This window comes from Buteo buteo, chromosome 20 (genome assembly GCF_964188355.1).
Source record: "Buteo buteo chromosome 20, bButBut1.hap1.1, whole genome shotgun sequence".
Lineage (NCBI taxonomy): Eukaryota > Metazoa > Chordata > Aves > Accipitriformes > Accipitridae > Buteo > Buteo buteo.
This window is the reverse complement of record NC_134190.1, coordinates 25,232,403-25,254,543: the sequence shown is the minus strand read 5'-3', so window position 1 is coordinate 25,254,543 and position 22,141 is coordinate 25,232,403. Positions and strand designations below refer to the sequence as shown.

At 36.8% G+C, this 22,141-nt stretch overlaps 1 protein-coding gene across 2 annotated transcripts in view; it reads right to left on the bottom strand.

Annotated features, from left to right (window-relative positions):
• The window catches only part of DNAH5 (dynein axonemal heavy chain 5), a 124,564-nt gene that overhangs the window by 31,106 nt on the left and 71,317 nt on the right, over positions 1–22,141 (bottom strand). For both annotated transcript variants that reach the window (XM_075052488.1, XM_075052487.1), the window contains exons 45-58: positions 21,820–22,024; positions 21,187–21,329; positions 20,327–20,461; positions 18,564–18,686; positions 17,287–17,500; positions 16,429–16,652; positions 14,667–14,862; positions 10,039–10,211; positions 7,277–7,407; positions 5,706–5,859; positions 4,693–4,960; positions 3,865–4,096; positions 2,636–2,750; positions 2,195–2,371 (exon numbers count right to left, since the gene is read on the bottom strand). In XM_075052488.1, the coding sequence (XP_074908589.1) occupies positions 2,195–2,371; positions 2,636–2,750; positions 3,865–4,096; positions 4,693–4,960; positions 5,706–5,859; positions 7,277–7,407; positions 10,039–10,211; positions 14,667–14,862; positions 16,429–16,652; positions 17,287–17,500; positions 18,564–18,686; positions 20,327–20,461; positions 21,187–21,329; positions 21,820–22,024 (2,490 nt within the window). The remainder of the gene's footprint in view (positions 1–2,194; positions 2,372–2,635; positions 2,751–3,864; positions 4,097–4,692; positions 4,961–5,705; positions 5,860–7,276; positions 7,408–10,038; positions 10,212–14,666; positions 14,863–16,428; positions 16,653–17,286; positions 17,501–18,563; positions 18,687–20,326; positions 20,462–21,186; positions 21,330–21,819; positions 22,025–22,141) is intronic.

Genomic DNA, 22,141 nt, shown 5'->3' with positions numbered 1-22,141 from the left:
TAGGAATCCATAGCTGGAAACCTGCAAATCCATAATGATTGAGAGATTAATTTTTGGAAAGATGCAGCCCTATACAGACTCATACAGAGAATTTGCTTGCTTAAATGAGTTTCTGAATGAATGAATGCATGCTGAGAAAACAGATATGCATGCTGATCGGCTTGCTTTTATGATAGCTTTCCTTTCCCCTCTAGACATAGGCAAAACAATTTATTACAGCAAATGCAAGAATTTCAAGATTAAGCCTGTCCTGGTTTCAGCTGGGATACAGTTAATTTTCTTCCTAGTAGCTGGTATAGTGTTATGTTTTGGGTTCAGTGTGAGAAGAATGTTGCTAACACACTGAAGTTTTCAGTTGTTGCTAAGTAGTGTTTATCCTAAGTCAAGGATTTTTCAGCTTCTCTTGCCCAGCCAGCAAGAAGGCTGGAGGGGCACAAGGAGTTGGGAGGGGACACAGCCAGGACAGCTGACCCAAACTGGCCAAAGGGATATTCCAGACCATGGGATGTCACGCTCAGTATATAAACTGGGGGGAGTTGGCCTGGGTTCGAGGATCGCTGCTCGGGAACTAACTGGACATTGGTTGGCAAGTGGTGACCAATTGCATTGTGTATGACTTGTTTTGTATATTCCAATTCTTTTAGTAGTATTATTATTGCTGTCATTTTTTATTATTATTATCATTTTCTTCCTTTCTGTTGTATTAAACTGTCTTTATCTCAACCCATGAGTTTTGCTCCCCCCCCGATTTTCTCCCCCATCCCACTGGGTGTGGGGGGAAGCGAGTCAGCGGCTATGTGGGGGTTAAACCACAACAAAACCCAACTACCTTACCCCATTGTGAAGTCTCACAATAATGCTAATATAGCATTTCCTTAAAAACAGATTTTTATTTATTAGAATCCAAAATTTGAAGAAGAGCAGTATGGTTTTGGTTTGGTAACTTTAGCCAAAACCAGAAAGTAAGCTGTAATAAAATGCAGGACACTGCTTTTCTTTGCATAACTCAGAGTGCCCCGTTAGCATTGTTTGCTTATGCACTTGTCAGAATGCTTGTCCACCTCTGGGGTTTTTTTTTTTTTTACCTTCCTTCTGTAGCTAAGTATCAGGATCTTATCATCCAGACTCGTTCTCTTCTTCTGTTCTTATCAGCTGTCATGTCATCAGCCTCCATTTAGACATTTCTACTCTGCCCTTCAAGAATCATGGCAGTCAGAGATTGTTTAGCACCTCTCCTTCAAAGTGAAGTCATTCAGAAGATCCATGAAAACTTATTTATACTAGATTTTGAAGACTTTGATTCAAAGGAACATCACAATAGTCTTTAAACATCACAACTGTTGGCAGCCTCTCAAGTGGAAAGGAAAACCTTTCAGTAAATCTACATAACAACCTTTGAAGTTTATCTGTCTTTCGGGTTTTTCCTTCATTCTTTTCTAGTTCTTGAGATGCCAGCCTCCAATATTAGATTTACTTCAGAACCCACTGCTGCTGCTCACAACAGAAATGCCTTGAGGGACATTCTAGTATAGAGTCAGACAAACAGATATTAAAACATAATACTATGCAAGATGAACAAAACCTAATCTTTTTTCATCATTGATGATGCATCATGTAAAGACATGGGCACAGTGTTATCACTCTATTAAAAAAGCTTTACAAAAAGAGTATGTTGAAAGACATGAAGTCCCATGGTGAACACTAGAAATCTGGGTAATGCCACAACTCATAAGAAAAAAAAGAAATTATTTTTGAAGGCAGAAGAGAGGGAATCAACAAACTTACTCAAAATGCAATTCATGGGTGAAAAATAAAACAAGAGGTTTAGATTTGGATGGAATTATACTGTTTTTACATGGAAGGCACTTCACTCATTGCACACAGGCTGTTTTACAACAGTATCAACGTTCAGTTACTGGTCTAATATCGACCTGTAGCACACCATATATCAACTACAGTTTCAAATAAAAGTTAAAACTTGCCCATTTCTGAAAAACTGCCTATTTGGGGTTTGGTACTCAGGTGGAAAAAGAAAAAACAAAACTGAACTTAAATAGCCTCAAAATACTTACATTTATTTGCATACATTTTCTGTCAACTGATGAGTTACACGATGCACCTGCAACCTTATGTTTGTTTTCAAAGAAGCCCACCTTAGTAGTAAAATAATGTTATACGTGGTACAAGTACTAACCTGTAAGGCTGCTTCTGCCTCTTCCAAAGCAGGTTTAGCAGCTTCCAGCTTCTCTTCAGCAATGGCTTTGTCAACTGAGATACTGTCTACAATAGCTTGAGCTTTGTCTTTCACTTTCTGAACTTCACCCTTCACCATCTCAGCAGCCTGAGCTTTTACAGTAACTTCTTTCAATACCTAGAATGTGAGAAAACCCACATGACAAATATTAAAGAAAACACGTAGTTGGAAGAAGGCATTAATTTTTGTTGTAAAATTTTATCTGTTGAATTCCAGAACCAGAGAACTCAAACAAGATGACTTTCATCACTGTTATAAGTTTCCAAGATCCCTTTTTTCCCCCAACACTTAACTTCTCTTGATTAATCTTTTCAAAACAGAATAAAGACTAGCAAAAAAAAAAAATATCAAACAGCAATACACTTTGAAGGCTGTACATACCATGTCAGCTTTCTCATTGGCAATTTTAAGTTCCTTTTCTTTTACCTCCAGCTCTCTGCTTAGAGCAGCCACTGAGTCAGAGGCCTCTTTCAACTTTTCCAGTCCAGTATTCATTCTGGAGTTAAAAAGCAAAATAAGCAGCATGTAATTCCCTATGTAATTTACATTCCACTTTCCAAATTATTCCATCAATACAAGGAACCACATGAACCAGAACAAACATAAGCAAAAGATGTTTTGCACCAAAAATAAAACTTGTACAGGAACTTCCACACAAGTGTATGATGTCTTCAGAATCAAGAAAGTGAACAATAAAGAATTACACACAGAGAGTCTGTGGCTTGAATTTTTACCCACTTCTACCTCAAACTGTATGCCTTTATCATTGCATAAAAACCCTATACATTGCTTCCATGTATGTCACCATCTCTGCTGAGCTCCAACCCGATACTGAAATGACTGAGTTCTATACAGCAGAAACATTTTCTGATCACTAGAATCCTGAGAAATATCTCAAATCACTATTTCTTGTTTGAAGACGATATTGAAAAGGCTAATAAAATCAAAGTCTTGAAATCAAGACCAACCAAAAGAGAGTAACTGAAAAATAGCACTGAGAGAAAATTTCTCATTCAGCATTAAATTCCCCCTTCAACAGTGCCGTCTGTCTGTTGAAGATAAGTCCTCACTTGGGACTTTCCACACAAGTTTAAGTGGCCTCTACAGAGGCTGCTATTGCAAAGGCTAAGCAGTACTTGGACAGCTAAACAAATACAGAAGAACAGATAAAGAGTAACACCTACCAAAGCAATTCAGACTATGCAACTACGGTTAAGTGAAACAAATTGATGTGCGTGAACTAATCTGGTACAGTTGAGGCATCAGAAGGTAGAAAACAGAACCAGACCCCTCTGTTTTACAAGTCTTCACCCACAACGTAACTACAGATTTCTAACTCAATTTGGCTTTGCAGCCAAAAAATGTTTCAAAGTGAAATAAACTAGTTTAAGCCTTTCTTAAAGGTTTCCAGCTCTTTGTGCCAATCTTTTAAAATTGAGAAGACAGTTTTTCTTAAGAGTGATACCGGTTGATACACTAAATGCTCATTTTACATTCTATTTGAGTATTTCTGACATGAAGACAAGCCATGCATTGAAACAAACCATAACAGAATATACCTATTTGGGGAAGAACACTACAGAAAGACAGTAGTAAACTGAGCAGTTTACCTGTTTGCTAATGTCTGCACTTCAGCATGCTTTTCTTTGTATGTGGTTTTATATCCCTGAATAAAGGACAGGTAGGATTTGGGAGTCACATGTGTAGAACGTCTGTATCTTTGAAAGTAATCAGAACACTTCTCTGCCACTCCATCCTGGAATGAGCCCATACACTGAACAATTTCCCTCTTTGTATCGGCAGTGCAGTCCATATCAAATGAGGACAGGAAATGTTCAGATACTTAGGAGAAAGAAAAACATATATGTAATTAAATATTCAGGAAAAACTCTTAGCTTATAAACAAGGCAATATAAAACATGTCAGCATCTATTATGTCAGCTTTCACCCACCTTCTGAAACCCCAGTCGTCTTTACTCTCCACCACCAGATTGTCAACATTATTCCACACTTCTCAGTAAAAAGTATAGCCAAGGATCTGGTATTCTTTCACCTCCAAAGTGTGCAACTGCTTTTTCTCTCTGAACCTAACTACTAGCTGCCAGGGACTGGGTAATCACAGCCTTCCTCTGTATGCCTGATCACAGGCACAGTCACTAATAATCTCTTTCTTTAGTAGTATTTTGCCTTCTTTACTAATGCCTTTAAGCCATCTTCAAGGGTAGTTTTTCTTCAAACTGTGTTCAAAGCCCTTCCTCTGTTAGAAATATTTCAACAGTTTAATACAGCCAGCTTTAAAGAAGAAAACATCTATAACAAGTTTTAGAACCAAGTAAGTTTCTTCTGCCAGTGTGCTGCCAAAATTCAAACCAACTAACACAACTTTGTGAGCATCGATCACAGAATTAAATATCTGCAAAGACAAAACCTACACCCACCTGCCACTAGAGCAGCCTTAGGCCATCGGCTGAACCAATCAATAGTGCATCCAGAAATGAGAGCAGGGAACTTCAGGGCCCTATTTCGGAATTTTTCACCTACTGGTGAAAAGCAAAGAACCACATGAAGGTTCTGACGGACTCTGGTCATGAAGTAGTCATACAGAACCTCACTCGCTGGAGGTCTACGCGGATGTTCCTTTTTGAAGGTGGGTATGAGATCACTGATGATCTCATCTACTTCATCACGTGCAAATAAGTTTGACACCTTTGAGAAAAAGGAAGATTTTTTTCACACGTTATGAGATGATCCAAAGTAGAGTATATAGCATAAGGTTCATTTAATACATAGCATTTCAGACACTGAGGTCATTAGGACCCACCCTACTCCTTTAAACCAGGACTTTTACTCAAGTGATTCCATTAAACACACCTAACTTGCTGTAAAACCCACTCTCCCATGTGAAAAACAAAGAATCCATGTACAACAGCTTTGCTTTCTTCTCTTAATAATCTAATAACTAGTAGGAATTACTCTGAAACACACCCCTGAAATAATAAATAAAAAAAACAAATAATAAAAGCCATCCCATCCATTCTGGACATAAATTTACCATACAAAAACTAATTGTACACTAATGAGATATTTAATTTAACAGACAATTTTGTTAAACTTCAGTGATATTCCCCAAGTCTCACTTTTTTTTTTTTTTAATCTATTCTCATGTCACTGACTGCTTGTGAACACATTTAAAAGGGTCTGACTTAGACAATTTCTCTGTATGGAATGATGATGCTCATTCTTAATTTTACAATAGCTTTATCTCACTCTAACCTAGTATAATGGACTGTTTCCATTTTTTATAATATTGTAATGATAAAAAGCACTTAAGTTTCAGTTTGTGGAAGTGTGCCCCTTGACATTTAAAAGAATATTCAAATATATTTGGTTATTTTACTTCAGAATTATAAAATTTTAAAAGCAGAAAAATGATCATGAGAAGGCATCTTACTTCTCCTGATGATAAAACATTGTTCAGGTATTCCAAGAAAGACTCATCTTTGATCTCGTTGTCTGTAAAAAGAAAACAGATGCCTTTGCCTTGCAGTCCTGCTGTTCTGTACAAAAGTTTCAGATCTTCCATCAAGTTTAGAGTGTTGTACGATCTACAAAAAAGGACAGTTGTACTAATATTCATTCCTTTTAAAAAAGCGCTTCTGGTTAAAAGAAAAAGAACAAGCAAGTTTAAGTAAGAAACAATCTCTTGGATTTTAAGGCAAGAAGGTGCCGAAGTCCAGGCATTTTCATTTAGATTGGGAGGAAACACATAGCTCATTACAAAGTCTCATACTAAGCACCTAATCCATTCTTCTTCCTGCTCTCCTTTTCACCTTCCACATCAATAAAAAAATTTAAAAACACATTAAAAAAATCCTACAACCCCACACCCCAAACCCCACCAAAAACAACAACAAAAAAACCCAAACCTGAAGTCTTATCATGCTATTTATTTCTCTTTTTCTAGTAAAAGTGACAAGACATATATTACCTAAGCCTAGCTGACCCCAGCCCCTCTGATATCTGAGGACAAGCTGTAACCCAATGGGTTTCATTTTCTGCCAAACTTTGTTACACTTTAATGCAACAGGCTTTATATAGGCCTTCTTATGATCCTCAGGTGCCAAGGCAACTTTAGGTGGGAAGCTGCACACCACATTCTTAATTCAATATTTCATCCTCTAGTGGCTTCATAATTCTTTGTGAATGATATCCAGCAATTTGTTACTGCTTTTGTCAGCTGTACTGTAATCTCTCCTGAAGTCATTCCTATTTCAGATAGATCCTCTGATGAGATCCTCACTAAAAGGCTTGCCCGCATGTGAATCTACAATTTCTTCTGCAGCCAACACAGCTGCAAAAGAATTAAAATAATTTTGCTTCTCTACAACTACATTTTATGAGTGCCAAAAATATTTCCTGATCATTGGCTTCTCCTACAGACACTTTGGGAGGCACTCATTCCAAAATATTTAGAGAAGAATTTTTTTATATATATATCTTTTATGAGTTATGCCAAAAGAAACCATGTTGGCTTGAATATTATGAAATAAGTTAAGATATACTTGGAAAAGACTGTCAAAAGACTGACATATACATAAGATATACCAAATTAATGGGCAGGGATGAGGATTCCACCTCCTCACACAGGTGTTATTTCAAATATTACAAGACAGACTCATAAAGGCAGTATAGGTAGAAACCACCAACAAATGCACAGTACACTAAACTGTACTGAAAGTAAAGACATAAAGATAACTTGACACCACCAACATTCCTTTCTTTCTGTGAAACACACGAAACTGTTTACTACTCCAAAGATGGTAAAAGCTCAGACTTATTGTAGAAAATCAAGCAAATTTAGTAAGTCTCAGAGGATTTTCATGTCTTTCCACTCTAGGCAACAGTGCTCAGCCTATATTAAGCTTGTTCTTTCTGCCGCTGCAGAGACTGGGCACCTGTTTTATTTATAGGAAGAGTTCAAACACAAAGTACTTATTTACTTGAATTTTAATTAATGCTCACCTTGTTAACATTATCTGGAACATATCATAGCCAGCTATGAAAGATGCCAATCTTGCCAAACTCTGCTTTCCTGAGCCACCAACTCCAACTAAAAGAGCATTTCCACGAGGAGTGCGAATCACCCGAGAAATCTGTGTAAGATCACAGTCATTTATTGCTACTATGTGTAAAATTTACACACCCAAAGATCCTATGCTACTGCAGTAATAAAGTTGTATTAGAAATACAGAACAAATGAAAATTTTAAGGTTCAATTAAGAGATTCTATATTATTATTATTATTAATACATTCTATGAATGTTTGCACTTTGCAATATTTTCTGTAAACCTTCTAATAGTATAGCAACCACTTGATTCCATCACTGTGAACTTTCAATTATCAGTAGAATTGCATCTCACACCTCCAGAAAGCGCAAGTAAATCTCAGCTGTGATTTGTTAGTGATCTGCTATCACAGCATGACAAATTATTAAAATTAGGAAGGAAATATTAATTTCCCCAATACCATACCATCTGGACAACTTTAGCAAGACTCATCTCTCCAGGCCCCTTCATTGTGACCAGAAGGACAAGTTGTCCCAGGCATGTTAAATTCAAGACACACAGTCTTCAGTATTCTCTGCAGCAGGTAATAATACTACCTTTATAATCAAACTTCTTAAGCTTCTTGTTTACTTGATTACAAAATGCACAATATCAGTATGAATATTGGGTCACAGTGGAACATCTCCCAGGTAGGTCTCCCTTTCTTTCTCATTTCATTATTTATCTTTTAAAGCAAAAGGCAGCAGTTACCTACTACTCCACATTGCCCTTCAATTCATGGCAGTGCAATGTAAATGAACATGCAATTCAGAGCAAAAAAATTTTCAGCACTGTGAACTGCATGCAGCACCCGTCCCACTGTCCACAGCCAAAAAACGATGCCAAGAAATCTGGAAATGGGTAGAAGATGTTACCTGATGCTGAAAAAATATGCCTTTAAGCACAGGAGACAAACTTGGTCCACACCCCATCAGTTGGACACAGATAGATACTCATAGTACACAGAAAAGCCTACATTAATTTCCAGAATAGCATGGAGCCACTTGCTTCTCAAAGGCAAGGTAATACCAACCAGCTGGTTAGCAGCTGGTTTCCTCTGCACAAGCAACAACACAGAGTATTGGCTCCTGTTGTTATTCTGAACATCCCTCGGACACCCCTAGAATTCCATCATGGCAATTAGCAGCCGGGGATACCGATTTACTTTCCTTTCCTCTAACATACTTTTTTTTCAAGTTATTAAAAATAGTCATGTCAATTTCCTGCAGTTTTAAACCTATATATCTTACATATTGAGTGTAACGTACTTGTTATTTTTCATAGATTAACATTTTATAAGCAAAGATAATATCAAGTATGAAGGTTTACTCTAAGCATACTTAGCATTTAACCAAAGAAAAATAGATTTGCACACCACCCTTGGAATATTGCTGCTCACTTCAATTACAGCTGCTACATCTTTTCCAGGCAGAGGCAAACGAGCTATAAATTGGAAGCTTTGTTCTGTGCTTAAGATACTCCTCAGCTTTAACCCGTTCAAGTCATCCTACGTCAGCTCAGATCAGGCATTACCTTAACTGTGCTTATCTAGCTTTCTCTTAGAGGCTGTCTCAAGTCTAGCTCATGCATAAATCTCAGACCTGCACAGCTGTAAATGCTGCTTTCAAGAATACAGGATCAGATAAGCACTATATATTCATTTTATCCAAGTGAAAATTAAGATAATGTTTTAGATATTTAGCATCTAGCTACCCAAAGAAGAGATTCCTGATGACAGGTGGCTCTTCAATGGAGAAAAAAAAAATAAATAAATTTTTTTTTTTGCTAGATCCTGAATTCATATAGATTTTTTTACTAGGAATAAACCAGAAACTTGTTACTGAGTGTGATGATGACTTAACAGTTTTCATAAAGAAATCCATAGCAGAACATCACCCCTTTTGCAGGGAAGACTGAAAAGATAGGGACTAATTTTGTGAAATGACAAGAATCCACCCCAAAATTTTGAAAACAGCAGATGCAATGTGTTTGTCAACTATAATTAAATTTAAATTGGTTTGATATTTCTTATATTATTTGTTAGGATGGTACAATCCAATATTCAGTTCTTAATAATTTATGATAAGAAACACAGACAACCTCACTGTGCAACTGAGAAACAATAGGTTTTTTAGTTTAAAAAAAAAAAAGTTTCTCCTTTTTATGAAGCCTGCTCTGTGTGGACAATCCTATCAAGCTGTGCTGTGCTAAAAATTATGGTCAGCTCCAATCCATATTCAAAGGAGTTTTAAAAGAAGTGAGCATACTATTGATCTACAAAGGAAATTGGGACTACATTTATTCTTACTCTGCTGTGCCTACTCCTTCATAAGCAACCAATTATGTCCTAACCTGAATTTCATTTGACTCATTCCAAAGAGAGGAAGCGCTCTCAGAAGAATTAGCAAGAAGAAAGGTTGAAATAGAGTTCAAATAATTCGGACCATGACCCCACCAGACATAAAAGACAGATAAAAGAATAGCTCCATGCGGTGCATTTTCAGAAAAGCTGAGTTTTAATATCTAGTCACAGAGTGACAGACAAAATATTTGCTAGCAATAAATTACTTGCATCAGTTTTAGAAGTAATTTACCTTGACTCATGCACACCTCCACTCATAGGCTTTGAGGGCAAGTGAACAACAACAACAACAAATGGCAATCCGGTAAGACTGTACCTTGACTAAATGAATCATAGCATCCTCGAAGAAAACCAGGTCCATTCCAGTACCACGCACATTCTCATTGTATGTTTGTAAAAACCTATTTAAACGATTCCGTAGCTGATGAAAGGAGTCAATTGGCTCATAGATTTTGGGAATATCTAAATTAACTTCCTCTGATTTTTCACCTAGAACAAAAAGCAAGTAACAATATCTTAGCAGTTTAAATGACTGATGAAGGCTCAATGTGGGGATGAGTAAGTGAAGGTTATTAGAAGTCTCTTTAACCCCCCAGAAACAGGTTTATTACACATAGTACTACACATTAGATGCACATATGAGTGTGCTGCCTATACCCTGCCTACAAGGAATGGTAAGTTCAGCTGCTTAATTCTCAGAGACAAAACCAGCAAAAACTAAGGAGCTTGCTTTCTCTACATCTGAAACTTGAATGATGAAAACCTGAAATCAACTTAGATGCTAGAAGCTAAAGTAGCAGTAGAGAATAAAGATAAATAAATATTGCAGTTAAAAATTGCAAATGTTTTTTGTAAAAGACAGACACTCTAAGTTGATTAATTCACTGCACTAGTAAAAGAAAAATTACTACTAAAATGAACAATTACCACAACAAAAAACCCCTACAGCCACTGTGAAAAGGCATACATTTGTTTCATCAAGTGATCTGAAAGCCACAAGGAATTGTCAACTCCTCCCCACCCAAAGGAAAGCAGGAAATCGTGCTGCTGTCTCATTTTTCCATTCATAAGCATTAATCATGCTTAAAGGTGACATGCCTTCATTAATAAGAATTGTCACTCACAGCAAATAAAACCACAGAAAGGTTGAGGTTGGCAGGGACCTCGGGAGGTCGTCTGGTCCAACTCCCCTGCTCAAGGATGGATGCCTAGAGCCCATTCCCCAAGACCATGTCCAGCTGGCTTTTGAATTTCTCCAAGGATGGAGACTGCACAACCTCTCTGGGCAACCTGTGCTGGTGCTTGGTCACCCCCATAGTGAGAAAGGGTTTCCTGATGTTCAGAGGGAACCTCCTGTGCTTCAGTTTGTGCCCGTTGCCTCTGGGCCTGTCACTGGGCACCACTGAAAAGAGCCTGGCTCCATCTTCTTTGTACCCTCCCTTCAGGTATTTATACATATTGAGGAGATCTCCCTGAGCCTTCTCTTCTCCAGACTGAACAGTCCCAGCTCACTCGGCCTTTCCTCATCTAAGAGTCTTTTAGCCATCTCTGTGGCCCTTCGTTGGACTCTCTCCAGTATGTCCATGTCTTTCTTGTACTGGGGAGCCCAGACTGGGACACGGGACTCCAGGTGTGGCCTCACCACTGCTGAATAAAGGGGAAGGGTCACCTCCCTCGACCTGCTAGAACATTCCTTCTAATGCAGTGCAGGATGCCACTAGCCTTTTTTTCCTGAAAGGGCACATAGCTGGCTTGTGTTCAACTTGGTGTCCACCAGCACCCCCAGGTCCTTTTCTGCAAAGCTGCTTTCCAGATGAGTGGCTGCCAGTTTATACTAGTGCATGGGATTCTTCCTCCCCAGGTGCAGGACTTGGCACTTCCCTCTGTTGAACCTTATGAGGTTCTTGTCAAGGTCCCTCTGGATGGCAGCACAACCCTCTGGCGTATCAACCATTTTGCCCAGTTTTGTGTCATCTGGGAACTTCCTGAGGGCACACTCTGCCCCATCATCCACATCACTGATGAAGATGTTGAAGACAACTGGACCCAGTATTGACCCCTGGGGTACACCACTAGTTACTGGCCGCCAACTAGACTTTGTGCCACTGATCACCACTCTCTGGGCTTGGCCATTCAGCCAGTTTTCAACCCATCTCACTGCTCATCCAGCCCATACTTCATCAACAAGTAATTAACAAACTTCATTGGAAGAGTGCCAGCAAGCAAACACCATGGGAGTTTTGGGTTGGTTTGGTTTTCCTCAAAAAATAATAGCAGACACAGTACAATTTTGCTCTTATTTATATAGAGCTAGCTCCATTAGTTTCAAGATTTCATGATCTATATGCTGCAGGATATATTTTTCCAGTTACCATGTCAGTCATTACTAACAATCAGTTTTGCTAAGCCTCCTCTTACTTACTGAAGAAATATATTATTCACAATATTATCTCTAACTGGTGGAATTAAAATCAATAAAACAAATAATTACAGTAAAATAAGTAGCTCCCTAATGCTTAGTAAAGCACTGGAAGTCAGTGGAAAGGGAAGTAAAGGTGGGAAAAAAAAAGCAATCAAACTGTATTGTATTTAGAATAGTATCTATAATATTTTTCTCATTTTAATTTTTTCTCCATTTCCTTCTTGCATATTTTGCTTTTACAGATTAGCAGTGGTCCAATAATCATGCAGCTTCCAAGGGAAAAACAAAACAAAACAAAACCCCAAACATATATATAAAAAATAGTTTAAGGAAATTGCCTTTTACCACAGAACCAAACCTCTCAAAATAAAATGATGATTAAATCTCATGCATCTGTCCCTCATAATGCATCTGTGTATACCTGAAGTCACCTTAATTTCAGAATTCTTTAGCTCTGTATTGTTTCTGCATATATGAACACTCCCTTAGATTGAGACCTAATTAAATTAACCAACTTAATTTAACCTGTAAAGCACTGGTTAAACAAAAGGAGTGTTCCAGCTGGAAATAAGTTTCTTATAAGTTGAATGAGACATTTAAACAAGTCAGCTACTGATAAGGAACTAATAAGGAATACAGCAAGGAGTTAAACTGTAGTGATGTTTTGACAGTTTCAAACCATTTAAGAGAATCATATCTGCTTAATCCTGTTCCTGTGGTTTTATTATTAATGTCAAAAGACAGCATGATCAAGTACTACACCTAAGAAAGGGCAGACGCATTACTTACAGAGGCAGCTAGTGCAATATATTATTTTAAACTCTTCTCTAATCTCAGGATTCAGAATCACAAGTACTAAATAGCAATGTCAAAACTAACTGATAAAAAACACCTTTGAACAGTTTGAGGGTCTCAAGAACACTAGCACCACTAAATTTCTGTGAGGCTAAGATCTCAAAGTTGATGTTTGACTTAAATACATGAAGACTCGAGGTGAAGTATCTCGGGGACAAATACGTTGTGACTGTACAACCCAGAGATACAGGGAGTATATGTAAACACATCACTAACCTGAGCATACGGTTATTTGAAATTGATGTCCGATATATTTTTTGTATATTTAATATATATTTTATGTATTATTTAAAGATATATATTCTATATACATTCTTATATAATCAATAATAAATTATAGATTTAATAGAAATCCAGTTCTTGTTCTTACACTTCCATCATAATGGGCAAAACTAAATTCCATTAAAGGGACAATTAAAACACAATTACACTTGTTATTCTTCTCACTTAAACCCAAAACAGAAAGGCATTCTCAAGGCTCTGACAAACATATTGAGAATAAAACATATCCCTTCTAAATGAGGGCCTCCTACTTCATATTTAGATGAAGTTTCATGTTAAAAGCCATATTACAGGGCATGTACATTTAAACTGTCACCAGGAAGCAAGTTATTTTGAGAAATACATGTTTCTTTTTGCATTTATTTTTCAGTTAAACATAATGGTTTCTAGTGTGGATTCAAATTTTCACATTAAAAGTCACTCTTCACTCTCTCAGTATGTATTCTGGCTTGTATTTCAGTGCTCTCAACAGTGCTGCAGTTTAGCAAGTTACTTAAGGGTATATTTGACTACATGCTCACAGCAGTTTGCATTTTACTTCTATTTGGTTCCTTCCAATCAAACACATCCTATCCTTTACTCTCCTTTTGTCACTGCCTTCAGACTACTCATTTATCCAAGACGAGATTTAAATGGCATTTGACCACTCATGCCAAACTTTTATTGTCTCCACTATCCATCATTACAGTTATAGGAACACAGATAATTGAATCATTCAGTGGCTTAAATAACGACCTTCCCCAAAACCTAAACAACTGTTTTCTGTTCTTTTGCATCAACTAACAAATAATCCCAGCTCATTTAGCAAGGTCAGTGACACAGTGTTTTTCTTTAAAAGACACAAAGACAATGTTATAAGCCATATGGATAATTCAAGAGGTCTTACTGGCATTCAGAAGATTTTGAAAAAATACTCATTTGTTATAAAATCATGTACCAGGTATTTCCTAAGAAGTACTGGATTAGCCCAGAGCCAGTATTCTTTCACCAGGTTTCTAGCGGATGGTAGCTAGAGTGCTAATCTTTACTCAGTACTGCAACCCTACCACTTCAAGTCATTCATATTTCACTTCTTTCAACATTTTAGAATAATATAGACTTATGCTCACTATTTGGCAGTTTTGTCTCTCTACCACATCAATGGAAATGGAAGTAAGGCCCTCCTATAGATAACCTGGGTATAAATACAGACTTAAAAATCCCATGAGTGTAAAGATGTGCCACAGTTGGTTACACAGACTACCTTCAAAGTCACTGGACAGAACAGCAACCCTTGATGCATGAACTTACTATATATTTTTAAGACATATTTCTACTAGCACCTATTTTATCATATGCCCTTCCCTATTCTTGCCTTCTCCAGGGTTATCAGACTCCATTTTTACCAGTTTTTTCAGGTGCATCCCTTAAAAAGTCAACGAAGAATGCATCAATTTCAGGATCCAGCAAAGCTTCTGCTTCTTCAAATTCCTCCTCAATAAGTTTTGCCACAGCTGCATCAAACCAGTTTACATCTTCTGAGGTTGTGAAACGATCAGCAATAACACACTTACATTCATGCTTCCACAGTTTTATCAGTACCTATATAAAAAAAAAACCAAACAACCCACCCCCCCCACACACACATTACAGTCAGATTAGGCTTGCAACAAAGCTATGCCACTTAAAAGCCACACTTTTATTTTTTTTAAAAAGGTATTAACATTACAAAAGAAACAGTAGTATTTTGGGGTTTATTCAGGAGAGGTACCTTGAGCTTTCCATTCTGCCCAATAGTATTTTAAGCTTACATTCAGTTAATTATGCAAGAAGCCTTAATCTAGCATTCCAAACCAAACCATTATTTACTAAATTAAGGTTTTATTTCCCCAGCCCTAAAACCGTATCCATACCTGATAACACATGTTTATGCACTGACAAACCACTTTTTAAACTGATCATTAAGTAGAAGATTTGTGGAAATAATAGCATCATGGCATGAATAATTTCATGCCTAAACCAGATGTCACTCCCAATACTTTAACCAAAGTAGTTTAGAGAAAAAAAAAAAGTTTAAGTGTGTATATTATTCCTTCTCCAAATTCAATATACCTTTAAAGTCCTTCAGTTTGGTCATAGGATGGAGAAGGAAAACCTGCCAGGTTCTTAATCCTAGCAGCCCTGGTTTTAATCCTACACTATTACTACAAAGTAGTAGAAAAAATTCCAAGTACTCCTTGAAGACCTCTTGTTTGAGCCTACAGCACTTTGTAGAAATGACACTATGTCAAGTCTCAGAACTAATACGTAAATTTATACAATCAGATTTTCAGCAATTGTTTGTTTTACTTCAGAAGACATTAATTGAGAAAATACATATAATCATCTTAGTGCTGTATATTTTTATCTTCAGAAATTAAAATCGATTCTGAAATTGGAATTTTAGATGTAGTAGAATTCAGGAGCTTATTCAAGAAGCAGGGAAGTACATTAAAGATGAAGTGATTATATAACCCAAATGTATAACAAATTTTCCATGATTACCGTAAACACTGCTTTTGCAGCACTTCATGTTTCAGTGCTCAAAACACTAAATGACTTTTCCTTAAAATAATTACAAAAGAAATGATGCATAAAGTATTGAGCTTTTCTGGAAGAAAGGTCGATTGGGGGGGGAAGTCACTATTACTCATTACTACTTCTTCCTTTTAAACTGTAAGGCAGAAATCATTTGTTAGACAGATACTAGGCAGTGACTGAAAGCCTCAAGACACTAGTGGAGAGAGGGGAACTGTTTGGTTTTTTTAATCAATACATACACATTTTCACGGGGGTAAAATAAGTTCATTTCTTCTCATGATCTTCTTTGCTTGATCCTTTCAAACAAGCTAGCATTTGTCAATAATAGAACAAGCAGATAGAAGCAAACCCTCTTCTGCCAAAAGAAGTGGGTTTTGTTACAGCTGTGAAACAAAGTTGTCATTTCAGTTGGCACTATAAAAGCCAGACTAAAATGTCTTTGCCTCAAAAAAAATGCTGAAAAACTTTTTTAATAGAAATTATATTTTTCTAAAGCAAACTCAAATGCCAAGAAGTTAGACTCTTCATCCTCTTTGCTACACTAATTATACACTCATTATAACAAAGCCACTGATGTGCTGCACTTGCCTTTGGTTCACTGATCACTTCTGACGCAGTGTTCAGCATTCCTTGCCAAATTCTTGAGAGGTCTCGAAGGTTGAAGACATAATGGAACTTGGCTGGTGTGGGCAACATTTTTAGCTTGGTAATCTGCCACAGCCTGCGTGTCAGTGGAACCAATCTGGCTACTGTTTTCTTCACATCATCTGAAAATCCCCGCTCACTACAATAGTGCCCTTCTCCAATTACACCTGTGAAAAAAAGAACTGCCAATGAAAGATTTTTGTAAAACACACTAGTGCAACAGCAAGAGCTATGATCTTCTTAATTGTTTTCTTTTTTTAATCCCCCAAACCTTTTCTAATTTGTTGAAACGGCTTTCCAGTCTTTATTCAAATCTTGATTCACCTGGTCTTAACACCATCCTGCCACCAGCTCACTGGGTATTTAGCTTTTCATTTACTGTCTGTTAAAAATGTTCTTTCATCTACCAAAATAGCTTCCACAGCCTGTGAATAGCTAATCTCTTCTGAGACCAATATGATCCTGTCATTTGTGAAAGTCTAGTCATTAGTCACTCATTTTTAGCACCAGTAGCAGCTTAGCAACTCTGCAGCATTGTCACTAAAACTAGGAATGGCCTTCATGCTGTCCTTCCTAATACTTAGCATACCAAGAGATTTCAGAGATGTCACTGGACCTGAAAAACTTACAGTTTGCTGAAGTTGCAGGTGGGGAGTGATTACTGAAGGAAAATGTGCTGGTAAGCAAATCAGAGTGGGAAAAAGTCTCTATTTTAATCATAATGTTTATAAATAGAGGGATAAGGAAAAATCGACTACCATTTTCAAAAATGGGATAGATACAAAGCTATTTTCCCTTTACCGAAAATTTTGTCAATGGAAGAATTAGAAGGCAGAGTACAGTTGAACACAGAAAATTGTCTCTTGAGCCTTTGTGGAATGTCATTGCGACCTCCTCCAGGGTGGATCATGGCAGCCAAAAACTGAATGTCCACAATGTTGGTAAATTCACCAGGCTTTTCCAGGTTATACAGTCCATTCTGTTCCATCAGCTGCCTAACTATCTCATTAGTGACCTGTAAAATAACCAGGTATTACATAACAGAATATTATGCAGAAAACTAAATGAAATACAAAACATACTTGTGTACTTGAAAGACCTAATAAGGAGCATACCATTATTTTCTCCCCCAACCCCCTGCTTATTTGCTTCAGGAGAAAAATGCACTGCTAGGAATAAACATATTTAGACTGTTATTTTTATTGGTAGTATCTATGGGCAAAAGTCCTGGGAGTAGAGAGGAATCCCTAGCTTAGAATAATCCTTCATACTTCAATTCATTCTCACTTGAAGGCTGCATGACTTCCAGTACTGTTGTATTGGAAATACTTCTCCCCTTTTAACCCAAAATTTCCAGTTTGTTCTCATCAAGCCCAAAGTGATGCATCTTCACATATTGCATTTACTGCCAAATATTTTGACAAAATTTCCACATGCAGCAATCACAAACATGGTTTTTCAAGCTGCAAACACAGAATTATTTCCATACAAAAGAATACAAGATTCCTTTCCTTAGTCATAAATGGACCCCTCGCTTTTCTGTTTGACCAGCTGAGAACATCCCACAGACAGTACATTATACAACTACACTTCTCTAGAAATGCTAACATTAGTTTCCAAGGCAATATACTGCAGAACAATCTTGACTACATACATAATTATTACTTCCATTTTTTCTAAAGCTGAGAAGTCACTTCTTGCCTCTCAGCACTCACAGTATTTTAATTATTGTCCACACAGGCAGTTTGCTATCATGATTTGTGTGCCAAAGGTTTTTTTCTTGTAAATTTTTTTTATGTTTTAAATATTTTTTAATTAAAATACGAGTGTTGGTAAAAAACTATTAAAATTATACAGGCATATTTTAAGGAGTACTCAAACTGCTTCTGGTAGTCAGTATATTTATTTTCAATTAATTCATGACAATATAAAACTAGACGGGTTCTTTAAAAATTAAGCACTACAATATCAAATTCACCCCCCTACTGCCTGATTAAGAACAGTAGCCAGTTTTACAGTGCAGCAAAGAAAGAAAGAAAATATCTTTTGCCTTCTTATTTCCTCTTTTACAAACTAACCTGATCTCCCCATTCATTTATTATGGGCATATTCACATCATCAATGAAGACAGTCATCTTTTTGCCTGCAGGCGGACCATAAGTTGTGCCCATGCGCTTGTCCACATAACTTTCTATTGTACGCTGTTGAAAAAGCAATTATTAGCATAGTTACAAAGAGCCCTTCCTTTCATACATGATTCAATCAATTAAACATATTGACAGTTTTGTTACACAGAATTTTACTAAGGAAGGTTTAGACAACACCTCTGCTGGAGCTAATTGCACAAGTCCAACTAGAATGACTGAAATCTCACACTATACAGCATTAGGTCAGTATCAGACATAACAAATGTCTAGTGTAGACAACCATGCCTAACAGTTTCATGATTTCAAAACCATATCAAACTTTTTTTTCATTTTATTCATTTATCACCAAAATTGATGGTTACTAGCAATAAAGATTAAACTAACAATCTGTCAGATCTGAAAGATGTGATTCTTAAAGACCTTTCCAGCAGACATCAATGTACTTCATAAAAGCATACAGTGATAATTAAAGTCACATACATAAACAGACTTGACAAAATAACTTTGCTTAATAGAAGACTTACAACTACTTTTCTTCCCATCATCTTTCCATTGCTCTGTTCTTCTTAAGGTTCAGTTTTTATTTATTCTATACCAAGTGAAAGCTCACTTAACCATTCATAGTTACTCTTCAGTGCAAATCTAAATATCTGCATTCTTACATTGTGCCTAGGCTCCTGTACAGTAGCCTGGAAAGCCTTCTTACACAAGTGGCATCAGTTAGACCAAGATTTTAGAAAGGCAGAGCAATTTAAAAGCACATGTGCCATAACAGACAGTGCTTTGGTTTAGATTGTTATCAGAGACTTGACTGTTAGACTTGCACATCTATTTCAGATGTCTTGATCATCAATAGACTATCATCTATTGTCAATAAACTTGACACCTATTTTATTAAAACAGATGTACCGACACTACTTTTTGTTTATGTAGCCCAATAAATAAAGGAATATACTAAGAAAAATAAGACCAGAATTACATACTTGTATATTAAACATGTTAATAGTTTCTACTATACTATAGAGCCAGATGACAGATGATGCATCAATCTTATAGACAGCACTTCTGATTAAAGCACAGACAGTGCTTCGGCTTGGCATACCAAACCACATTAAAAATATTTCCCATATATATTGCCAGCAGGTTAAAAGAAACTTGAAATAATTCAAAGTAGCTCAGTAGAAATTTGGACAGGCAGCACAGTTCAGGATTTAAGTATTCATAGTTCTATTTAGAGCAGCTGCACTGCATGTGTTACCTTTTTAATGAGTAATTTAATCTACTGAAATTTAAATTGCAGACAGCACACTTTTTATGACAGATTGTTGTGGGTAGCACTTATTTTACTCACGGCTTTTAGTGAATCTGAAGGAAGCCACTGACAGCTCTACCCAATTAGTGAGAACTGATACATTTGACATAAAAACATTAAATGTGATGAAGTAAGTAATATGCAAGGTATTGTAACAGTCCAAGAACAGCTCAGTAAGTACCAAAGAAGTTGAAGGGAACATGGTTTTTACAGAAATCTTTTAAGTCACGTGTCAGGACAGAGTCCTTTTGAGCAGGTGCTTATTTGTTTCTGCACTCATTTTCAATTAAACAAACTACTTTCAGAAGCATCCTCCTCGCAAATTCTCAGAACAATCTCTGAATCCAGTTACATTGTATTAGAAAGTGAATGACTACTATACCTGGAAAATTAATGGGGTAGTTGCAGATGAAAAATTCAAACTCTTAGCTGTGTGGTTTTCAGGGTTATATTTTGACATAAAACCTTTGATGATAACAGTCTTTGCAGTTCCTTGCTCACCAATTAGTAGGACAGCCTAGACAAAGACAACATTGAAATAAGATGAAACACAAGAACTGGGTGTCTTGGCAAAGCCTCAGCAATCCCATTGATCTTTTAAACTGAAATAAAACTAGAAAAGTTATGTAAAGTGAATTCTCAACAAGGCACATGTGAAAGCAAAATAGTTAATATCTCGTCATGTCACTCAGCACGATTTAACTAACAAAGCAATGGATTATTCGTAAAAGGAGCTGAATATTTCAAAAAGAATGTACCATCTAGAGTCTCAGTATCTGAAAGATTTTAATGACTGTTATTGTTTACCATATCCTGCTTATCTGACATGGTTTTGGTGAAGAACAGGTTGCATAACCTAAAGGTACATAAACTCTGTAACTGCCCTATGTGAGCAGAGTTCATATCAGCAGAGCCTGGCACAAGGCTGCCCTGTGTGCTGCCCCCTCTCCAACAGCTACATGAAAAGATTGATTCTGTTCTGACCTGATCTCAGCTGTAATTACGGTTATTTACACTACAGAACAGATGGGTGAGGGGAAGACAAAAAAGTCCAGAAGCAGTGAGTATTCAAGAGTTCAAGCATATTTACATGAATGTACCTCCTGGAATCACCATTTTATGTTAAAAAAAAAAAAAAAAAAAAAGTTCTTCCTTTCAATAATATAATATTACATTTCTAATTCAAAAACTTTATTACATGTACTGTTAGCACTATTTAAATGTTAAATATAGACAAAGTACCTTGCCCTGCTTTGCGATGGTTTCAATAAGGAAATCCATTCTCACATTGTCAACATTAGGTACAAGAATGGAGCCATACTCTGGAGTGCTGCTACTGGGATATACATACTCTTCAACACGTGTATCCCAGTGCATCCATTTACCTAATAAGAAAGAAACAAAGCTAATGTTTTAGAAATATAAGGCATCATCGCTTCTTTTATTTTTCATAGAGTTAACCCATCTATGAGTGCCTCTGTCTCACATACAGTAATCCCACTTTGTAAATTCAGACCAAAGTTACAGAATCATACAATCATAGACTCTCTCAGGTTGGATCTAAGAGGCTTACTCCTCTTTCCTACATAAATTATGACAAGGACAAAGCTTGCCTATTTTTGTTCACTTGACAATTCATCATCACAAAGTCCATGCAGCTTTCTGTAGCAATATAGCCACATTCTGATTTCTCACAGGAAACAGGGAAAAAGCTTTATACGACATCACCAGTAAAGTGTAGCTGTAAAACAAAACTTGCCAAGGAACACAAAAGAAGGTAAGCTACAAAAACCTTCTGAATTAATTCTCTGAAAGCAGCACAATTTTAAGATTACGTTTAAGTTTTACCCCATACCACCCAGCTGGGTTACTAACCGTCATATGCCACATAATAATCGAACATGGTATCTTCACTGCCTTCTGGGATACAGGGAAGATCAAGTTTTATTGTTGCATGGTTTCGAAGCCAGTGCTCCATTTTGCATCTGTCTTCCAGTTCTAGTAATGCTCCTACACTCCACATAAGAGAGAAGACGTACAGCCTTTCCAGGTATTTTGGAGTCAACTCCCCTCCTTGCTCCTGAAGGATTGAGTTAGGTTTTTATTTTCAATAGCCTGAAAATTCTACTTCATAATCATTAGTAACATCAGGTTAAAAGCCTTCAGTCATGTTTAAATTTACTGACGTCTTCATCAA